Source organism: Alosa pseudoharengus, unplaced genomic scaffold (assembly GCF_046254945.1).
Source record: "Alosa pseudoharengus isolate Yale_2024_CS ecotype anadromous, Long Island Sound unplaced genomic scaffold, YU_APseudo_1.1 YU_APseudo_1.1_scf_17, whole genome shotgun sequence".
Classification (NCBI taxonomy): domain Eukaryota; kingdom Metazoa; phylum Chordata; class Actinopteri; order Clupeiformes; family Clupeidae; genus Alosa; species Alosa pseudoharengus.
This window is the reverse complement of record NW_027468640.1, coordinates 10,934,317-10,944,316: the sequence shown is the minus strand read 5'-3', so window position 1 is coordinate 10,944,316 and position 10,000 is coordinate 10,934,317. Positions and strand designations below refer to the sequence as shown.

Below are 10,000 nucleotides of genomic sequence, written 5' to 3'. Positions count from 1 at the left end.
ACGGCGTTCCCAACGCAGAGGCCCCTGTCTGAGCCAATCACGTGGGATCTGAGGGCCGCGCGGAGCAGAGCAGAGCAGAGCGGAGGCAGCCGATTCAGATATCCCCACGATAACAACGCGGGCTAATCGCCGCTGATGTAACCCCCTGAAAGATCCCTCCTGAAAGATGCCTGCCCCAGTGGGAAGGGATGAAAATAAACCCGTGGAGACAAACGGATGTCTGATGTGGGAGAACAGAGGGATGGAGAGAGAGAGAGAGAGAGAGAGAGAGAGAGAGAGAGAGAGAGAGAGAGAGAGAGAGAGAGAGAGAGAGAGAGAGAGAGAGAGAGAGAGAGAGAGAGAGAGAGAGAGAGAAGAGGGCTAGAGGGTGAATGGGGAGGTACTGTTAGAGAGAAAAATAGAGTTAGAAAGACAGCAGCCGGCTTGGAGGAGATGAACAATGAAGGCCTAGTTCCTGTTTAGTTCCTGTTTGGCTGTGGAAAGTACAGTGTGGTACAGTGGGCGCTGGGAATACACACACACACACACACACACACACACACGCTTGTACTCTCTCTCTTTCTCTCTCTCACACACACACACACATTAGCACGCACATAAGCAGATACACTCTCTCTCTCTCTCTCTCACACACACACACACACACACACACACAGTACGTATGCATCAGTACATGGTGACACACACTACAAAACACTGAGACACACATGCACACACTTGCACATACAGTACACACATGCAAGCGTAGCACACACACACACACACACACACACACACACACACGCACACACACACACGCACACACACACATGCACAGACACACTACCTCCATGTCCCTCTGTGTGTACCCTTTTCTTAATGAATGCTAATCCTGAATAAGAGAGAGAGAGAGAAAGAGAGAGAGAGCACACCCATGTGTGTGTAGGTGTGTGTGTGTGCGTGCGTGTGTGTGTGTGTGTGCGTAGACCTGAGTTGGAGAGCGGAGCCCGTCCGGCTCGGCAGCTCTCTCTTCTGATCAGGAAAGAAGAGAAGTCTGATTATTATTCACTGTCTCAGCCGTTTCACGGTGACCTGCTCAAACAGGGCCTTTCAGGGGGTCCAGTGAGTAATGTGTATTTTTACAGTATCTCTCATACATATACACAGGATTAACTTTCAGGGAAACAAACCCTCCTGGTGAAATGACTCTGCGTCAATGTATCCCCGTCATACCTTTCAGTTTTATTTACTCCCTTCGCTTTTCTTCTCTTCTTCTTTTCTTCTCTTTCTTCTGTCTTTGCTCCCTTTTTGTTCTTTCTTTCTGTCTCTTTGCTCTCCATGTTTTTTTCTTCTTATTATTACTGTTAAAATTATTGGTAACACTTAACTTGACAGTATCGACATACGAGTGACATGACACTGTCATGACACATGAACCCTAACCCTAACCATAATCCTAACCCTAACCTTAACCATAATCCTAACCCTAACCCTAACCTTAACCCTAACCCTAACCCTAACTTGTTATGACAAAAACTGAATGACATTTAATGACAGAAGTGTTGTCATAAACGTTTATGACTTGTTTATGACACGTTCATGACAGTGTCATTTCACTCTTGTCAATACTGTCAAGTAAAGTGTAACCAAATTATTACAATGAATTTCCAATCAGAATGTTCACTGTGTGTGTGTGTGTGTGTGTGTGTGTGTGTGTGTGTGTGTGTGTGTGTGTGTGTGTGTGTGTGTGTGTGTGTGTGAGAGTGTGTGTGTGTGTTTATGTTTGTATGTATACATGTGTGTATGTGTTTGTGTGTTTTCCAGGCACTGGAATCAGATCCGTCACGAGGTGCAGTGTGTGTTTGACCAGACGAGCGATGACTTTACCCTGGAGCGTATCGTGGTGCTGGGACTGGACCTGTTCACTGACCGCATCTCTGAGATCTCCGGCGCTGCCAGCAAAGAGCTCTCCATCGAGCAGGTGGCGTATGGCATCACCGCAATGTCTGGTCCCCTCGCCCTCCTCATCCTCACGCCCCTCTCTCTCAATTCAATTAATCTCTCCATCAGTCTCTCAATCTCCTTCTCTCTCTCTCTCTTTCTTTCTGTCTTTCTCACTGAGCCAATGCATCTCTTTTTCTCTCTTCCTCCTGTGGTTGCTTTACTTCCTAGTTCAAGTTCAAATGACTTTTATTGGCGTGACAGACACACACTTATTTGTATTGCCAACGCATTAACGGGAACAGACAGAACATACCCCTTTTCTCATTCTTAATGTCTTCCTCTCATTTATTCCATTTCTTTATATTTCTCTCTTTATCTCTCCTTGTGTTTTCCTACATTCATTGTTGGCTGATTAACTATTCACCGTATCCTGCTGTTCTCTCCACGGGGAAGCATGACTCAATGAAGCAATAATCAGATACACTTTAAAAATGATTCATCGATGGCAAATGTGTTTATTGTGTGCAGAGTATTGATCTCCTCTTCTCCATTACCGTCTCCATCCGTCATAGTGTGGCTGATGCTAATAGCGCTCCCCCTTCCCCATATCTTTACTGGCCCTGAAAAGTCACTTTTACATAAAACTGTAATGAACTGTTAGTAGCCTCTTCATCAACCAGTTAGTGTCACAGGTGAACTTGCTTAGCAACTTGTCCGACATGCTCTTTTACTTGCCCCGGGCCCGTGCTTATGTTCTCTTGGACTCTTCCTGCTCCTTTGTCCCTCATTCTCCTCTCCTCTCCTCCCCTCTCTCTATCCCTCATTCTCCTCTCCTTTCCTCTCTCCATCCTTCATCCTCCTCTCCTCTCTCCATCCTTCATCCTCCTCTTCTCTCTCCTCTCTCTCTCTGTTCCATGTTTTCCTCTTTTCTCCACTCTCTCCATCCCTGAAGCTGCTGTTGATCCTCTTCTCGTAGGGTAAAGAGAAATGTCTCTCTCTCTCTCTCTCTCTCTCTCTCTCGCTCTCTCTCTGCACAAACACAGAAACAAACACATACACACACACACACACACACACACACACACACACACACACACACACACACACACACACACATACACACACACACATACACACACACACACACACACACAGTCTCTATTTCGCTTTCAGCCTTCAGCAGTCTTTCTCTTTTTTCCCTCTCCCTCAGCCTCAATCTTCCATGCTCTCACTCATTCTCTTAGCCTCTCTATGTCAGATTGGTTTCTTTCTTTCTTTCTTTCTTTCATTCATCCTCCCCTCAACTTCCTACCTCCTCTCTCTCAGTCTCCCTTTCCCTCTCCACCCCCCCCCCCCCCCCCCTCTCTTCCTCCCTCTGTCACTCTGTGTCGGTCACTGGGGAAATGAAGGCGGCTGCTTAATTTCCGCAAGATTGGCCCTGGCCGTCTCTTGTCTGCTGACCCACTCTCTACTACCCTCACACACTATCCCCAGTGTCTGTCTGCCACACACACACCTAGGCATGTTCACACACACACACACACACACACACACACACACACTCACACACACACACACACACACACACACACATACTTATAGGTGTATGCACACACAGACACACATACACACACTTATAGGTACACACACACACATACACTACACACTCTCTCTCACACACACACACACACACACACACACACACACACACACACACACAGGCACCCCACTGCTCCTGGCCTGGCCCTAGTCCTCTTGAGTAAAGAGGTTGTAACAGCGAAGCTTGGATGTTTGGGTGTGAGCGTATCACAGCAGCTGAAGGTGGAGGAGGGACCCTCCTCACAGGCACAGTGAAATGCCCCAGAAAGCCTTATGCAGTTCACCAAAAGTCATGAGAAAAAGATGGGGAGAGAGAGAGAGAGAGGGAGAAATATTCTAGCACCTCCCACGTCTCTAGAGAAGATATGTTCTATGATGTTGACCATGGGGGTGGTGTTTGAATTGGGGAGTGTGTGTATGTTTGTGTGTGTGTGTGTGTGTGTGTGTGTGTGTGTGTGTGTGTGTGTGTGTGTGTGTGTGATTGATTGAAAAGCGGGCTTTAGACTCAGTAGGTGTGCAGATGAATGCGGAGCGGCCTTCTAAGCGGTGGGAGATGGCATCAGTGAGCTGGCACCTGCAGGGCGTGTGATTCCTTCAGCTTGTTTTCACAGAAGGCCATATTGGCTGCAGTCTACAGTCTGGCTTCTAAAGCTTCAGGACCTCCCTACACACACACACACACACACACTTCTCTCTCTCTCTCTCTCTCTCTGTCTCTTTTTCTCTCTCTCGTTCTCTCTCTCTGTGAGTCTTATCTCATTTTCTTGACCTCCCCCTTCTCTCTGTTTTTTTTCCAGCATATGCCCAACTTTGTCAGTCAATGATTTTCTCTCTCAAATAATTCCCTGTTGTTCTTTTATGTCTGTGCATTGTGTTTTCATTAATTTTCCATTGTCCTTGTGTTTCTCTCGTTATTTCTGTCTATGCAGTCGCTGGAGAGCATCACCAGCACTTGGCAGGAGATTTGCCTGGACATCGCGCCGTACAAAGACAAAGGTCACCACAGGCTAAGGTGAGGTCAAGGGTTCAAAGTTCGAGCAGGTCAAAAGGTCAGCGACACTCAGGTGTCCAATAAGGAGATCTGTGGGGCAGTAATGAGACGATCTGAAGCCGCAGATGCCCATTAACACTCCTCATCCCTCACTGACCAGAGCAGAGAGTCTGGGAGAGGTAGGGGACGTTCATCAACGAGTATTGCTCCTTAACCCATTTCCTCCTAAAATGCCTGCTAAAAAGGCCTATAGAATCCTATGGCATTCTAGACTAAATAACCTTATTTCCTGAGGGTTTTCTGAAAAAATACTAAGAATTGTCAACGTCTACCAAAACCTCAATATTTAAACCTCTGTAGCACCTAGAAACATGAAATAAAAAGCATGCTGTGCTACGCAGCAACCAGCGGGAGATAGAATGTTGCATCGTGCAGCATCCAGCGGGAATGGGTTAAAGAAGATGAGGGGTCTTTCAAGCTGATGTTCTACACAGAGAGCTGTTAGCTTGCAAGAGGGGTTCTCTTTGACTGGAAAGCAGTTTCAGTGCTCATTAGTGAAGGGGGTTTTGGATAAGATCCAAAGAGAAGGTTTCTTTAAAGAAGAACTATGCAGGTCTGGTTATTCCTTCGCTGTTTCTGGGTTTTCGCTGGATTTGGGCTCGCATTTTTCACTACACAGCTCCCCCTGCAGCTTCGGTAGCAAGTGACTGCTATGCTAAACCCCCACTAGCTAGCGAGCTAGCCATCAAAAAACCAAGCTAAACACATACAGGGCTCACAATAAAACGGTCGAGCAAACACATTGTTCAAGAGACTATCAAACCACATGAAAAAGTTCACCCAAGGGTAGGCTACTTACAATTTCAACAGCAACAAAGCCCAGTCGGCGTCCGTTTTGCAGTCTTCTTCGAAACTACAATCTGACTTTCGAGGCGCGATTTAATACTTCCGCTACTGTAAGTCACATCCGGTTTTCTTCGGACCGGGAACAGAAAGTTGCATATTCATTTTTTTAGTGGAGAAGCTATAGGGGGATACGAAGCACCTACCAAACGACCCAGAAAGTGTTGTAGAACCATCAGAACGACTCTCAACCTGCATAATTACGGTCATTTTTGCTAAAATTGTTTCATAGGGCTTCTTTAATGCTGCTTGAAGGAGCAGACTAAAGAACCCATTTTTGACTAAAGTGGCACCACAGTGATACTGTACATGTTTAATATCTGTCCTATTTAAGGTGTGTGTGTGTGTGTGTGTGTCTGTGTGTCCCAAATCAGGCTGATTTATTGGAGATGGCTCAAAGATTCCTTCCATGATACATGCATCCATAAACAGTTTAAGAAAGAAACATACTGTACATCCATTGGCCATCATTATTACTCTATGGGAACTGGTCAAAGCGCCTGGTGTCTGCCCTGGCCCAGAGGCCCTCAGTGGGGTATGTGCAGCGCTGCACTCTACTCGTGCAGGCCCTGCCTGGCCGGGTTGAGCTGATTTGGGGACAGCTGCTGTGATGTCTCTATACGGGAGGGGATTATGGATGGCGACCCCGTGGAAGAGTGGCGCGTCAGACTCTGTCTGCTTCTGTCATGGTACATTTCAGATGAAGCACTCTCCCACAGTCACCAGCCATGGAAATGTCACATCACATATCCGCATGGCAAGAGCTCCTCTTGGGGGGGGACTGTATTTCTCTTTTTTTCTCTCAACATTTCCTTTCTCTTTTCTCTGTTTATTCTATTTCCTATTTTCTATTTTCATTTTTTTCTTTTTTTAAATGTCATTATCCTTTTTTCTCTTTCTTTTTTCTATCTTTTCTGTTTTTTTATTCTATTTCTTTCTTTCCTTCTTTCCTTCTTTCCTTCTTTATTTCTTTCTTTCTTCACTCTGTCACTTTATTCCATCACCTCTTCCAAGTCCTCCACAGAGGGGTTGAAAGACCTTCATGCCAACCATAGTCTAACAGCAGTACCCTGTCCTGAGGAGCTACTGGTGATGGCCCAGAGGTCACTCAGCATCCCCTGGCCCTTGTGCAAACACCACCATCGGCCCGTTCAGGAACACACACTAGGGCTGAATGCAGGGACTCACGGCACGATTAGATTTGAAAGGGAAATTGGACATAGTGTCCTCCTCTGGTCATGGTAGTCATGCGCATTCAGATGCAGTGATTCACATACACGCATGCACGCACGCACACACACACACACACACACACACACACACACACACACACACACACACACACACACACACACACACACACACACACAAACAGACACAGTTCTTCATATATAGTCCTACATGCCCACTCATATACACCATCACTCGCGCCACACACACACACACACACACACACACACACACACACACACACATTTATGAACACACTCATGCTGTGCAGGACCGTGGCCACACAGTGCCTTCTGTCAAAAGCTCGTTAAATAGCCATTGCCCTCAAGTAACAGATTTTCTCCCATAATTGGAAAGTTGTCCTAATTGACTTTGCTCTAATTGATGTATTGGGATATTTTTTACCTCAGCCCCTACTCCCCTTCCCCCATTCTAATTGAACCATAACTTTCATGTGTTCCTGGTCAACAGTTAATTGGAGATTTGGCAGTGCGACAGTATAGACAGTATGGATGTGTGTGTGTGTGTGTGTGTGTGTGTACAGTATGTGTGTTTGTGTGTGTCTATAGTATGCGTATGTGTATGTGCAAAACAGTATGTGTAAGAGAGTGTATTTATGTGTGTGTGTGTGTGTGTGTGTGTGTGTGTGTGTGTGTGTGTGCAGACAGAGCTCATTCGAAGGTTGGAAATGTATGCAGGGCTCCCTGTGATGGAATTGGAGGCTCCGGGGCAGTCGTGCGCTTCGTGTGAGAGGTGTATTAATTCATGTGGCATTATGATATTACTCTGCGCTGCTCAGTCATGCTCTCTGGCTCAGGGCACGAGAGAGAGAGAGAGAGAGAGAGAGAGAGAGAGAGAGAGAGAGAGAGAGAGAGAGAGAGAGAGAGAGAGAGAGAGAGAGAGAGAGAGAGAGAGAGATGGCAGAGGGGAGGTAACAGAGAAGAACAATGAAGCCCCTTTTACACTGCTGGATTTCCCGCCAATGTATGTACCTAACGCCCGCTAGAGTTGACTGTAGGTCAGAATGCAATCGGTTGCCATATAGGCTATCCTAAAATCCAGCGATAAAACAAAGCATGAACTGTCCTAGCAAGCTTTTACATTATCACATTATAGCTACTGTTAGCCACATAACATCTAGAAACTGGACATTAGTAAACATAGTTTAATGCCACTGTTTAACAAACAAACTAGCATGCTATGCAGCCAAATAAGCAAACACAGCTAAATGTAATGAAAATTAACTCCTACCTATATGGTCTAGAAGTTATCCACAGTTATCTACAGTTAGTCCACTGTTATTTCCGCCATGCATTCTTCTCTATGAGCTAGTTAGAGATAGAGATAGCCTGGCCAGTGGCTACATTCTACTATCATACAGGTCTGACTACATTCAACGTTCTCTCCAGAAACACTTTGCTATAGCCTATGAAGCTGGCCCAAAAGTTGCGATAGCAGACGTTTACCCTTACAAACTGTCATAGTATACTATATGCAGTTTCTGACATCCATAAGAAAAGCATTTGTAGATGAATGGCCAACATAGCTCCTTCACTAAGTGACACGCAACTTTAATTTGATTAACAGGCTAGCCTACATGGCGATTTAGCACATTGAAGAGGCTTTCTAAAGTGGGGGTCAGACTACTCCTCCTGTTGCACATCGCGCTTCATTTTGCTATTTGTTCCTACCTTCTGGCTCCTCAATATTACATTACATTACATTACATTTGGCTGACGCATTTTTAGCCAAAGCGACTTACAACATGGTAAACAGTTTAAGTTTTAGAGCAATTCTCAACAATTTTAGGACAATTTAAAAAGCATTAGAGTACAGTAAGAATAAGTGCATCAGTGAGTGCTGTTTTTAACAGTTACTTGTCAGTTTAAGACGGCTGGTGAGTGCTAGGATCAGCAAGACTTGTTGTAAGTGTTGCTATGAGAGGAGATGTTCTCTAAAGAGTGCCAGCTTTTATGTAAACACTCGCGGTACGAAGTACCAGGCTGGCAATGTTTCGCCTTGTTTTTAGACACACGATGCGGCATAAAGACGTCTCCTCTTCCCGTGAATGTTGCGCGATCTCGGCGTAAAAACGAGAGAGAGAGAGAGAGAGAGAAAGAGAGAGAGAGAGAGAGAGAAAAGCTATCTCTCCAAACAAGACAAGATGTGGAGCTTTTGGTGCTGCCATAGTCATCGCTGTCCATGCGTAGCACACAAAGCCACCGCACTGCAAGCCATTTGTTTGTGCTCATCTGCTGGGCTAAGCTCTGTCTCCTCACTGGCAGGCCACCTTGGCCCGCACTATCTGGAGAAGACTAAGAGCCATCAATCGACAAAGGAACTCATACGGAGGGTTTTATTTAAGCCACTAGGAGAATGGGACAAGAGTCCATTCAGTGGGAAGTGGAGCCCTTGTGACTTTGAGATCATACTTGGCGAGATGACACGATGGGCCCGTGTTACATTTCTCTGGCTTTAGCAGATGATTTAATCCCCAGCAGTCGGCAGCGCTTGGGGGGCACCACATAATCAGAGTGCTTTCTCTTCTCTCCTTGAGAATCCGACTTGTGCCCTTGTCCGTGGCCAGCGCCTGGTCTCTGGAAGGCAGCGCTTGCACTGATATTGCTGCCATTCATATCCCACACTGGAACCTTTCTGTTGCTCAGAGCTCATGATGACAAGAAGAGGAAGCCAACAAACAAAAAGAAGAAGCAATGAAAATGTAAGATTGAGGGGGAAACCAAATAAAAAGTGGTGGTAGAAGAAGTGCCACTGTTCACACAGAGTCAAGGTGCTTTAGTGGAATTGTTTTAGACAATCACTTACGTTCCCTGAAGTTTTCTCCCAAATGACTTAAGGCCCAGTTCTCAACTGCCACAGGCACTTTATTGTGTGTGTGTGTGTGTGTGTGTGTGTGTGTGTGTGTGTGTGTGTGTGTGTGTGTGTGTGTGTGTGTGTGTGTGTGTGTGTGTGTGAAGGAGTGGTTTGATTTTATGTGTCTGTGTGTGCGTGAGGGAGTAGTTTGATTTTATGTGTGTGTGTGTGTGTGTGTGTGTGTGAGAGAAAGGGAGTGGTTTGATTTTATGTGTGTGTGTGTGTGTGTGTGTGTGTGTGTGTGTGTGTGTGTGTGTGTGCTTAGTGTTAGGCTCTGTGATTGTCATAATTGGAGAGATTTGTGATAACAGCACATTGGGAATATATGCAGAAGAGTGGGAGTTCCTTAACACTTCAGTTTCTGTATGTGTTTTTGCATTTTGGGTAACATTTGTCTCCAGTTTAAATATATATTTGTGTGTGTCTGTGTGTGTGTGTGTGTGTGTGTGTGTGTGTGTGTGTGTGTGTGTGTGTGTGTGT

The 10,000-nt window shown here is 45.7% G+C and overlaps 1 protein-coding gene across 1 annotated transcript in view; it reads left to right on the top strand.

The window, feature by feature from the left end:
• The window catches only part of dnah2 (dynein, axonemal, heavy chain 2), a 252,822-nt gene that overhangs the window by 81,287 nt on the left and 161,535 nt on the right, over positions 1 to 10,000 (top strand). Inside the window, exons 25-26 of the mRNA XM_076289590.1 lie at positions 1,804 to 1,960; positions 4,452 to 4,534. Of these exons, the coding sequence (XP_076145705.1) occupies positions 1,804 to 1,960; positions 4,452 to 4,534 (240 nt within the window). The remainder of the gene's footprint in view (positions 1 to 1,803; positions 1,961 to 4,451; positions 4,535 to 10,000) is intronic.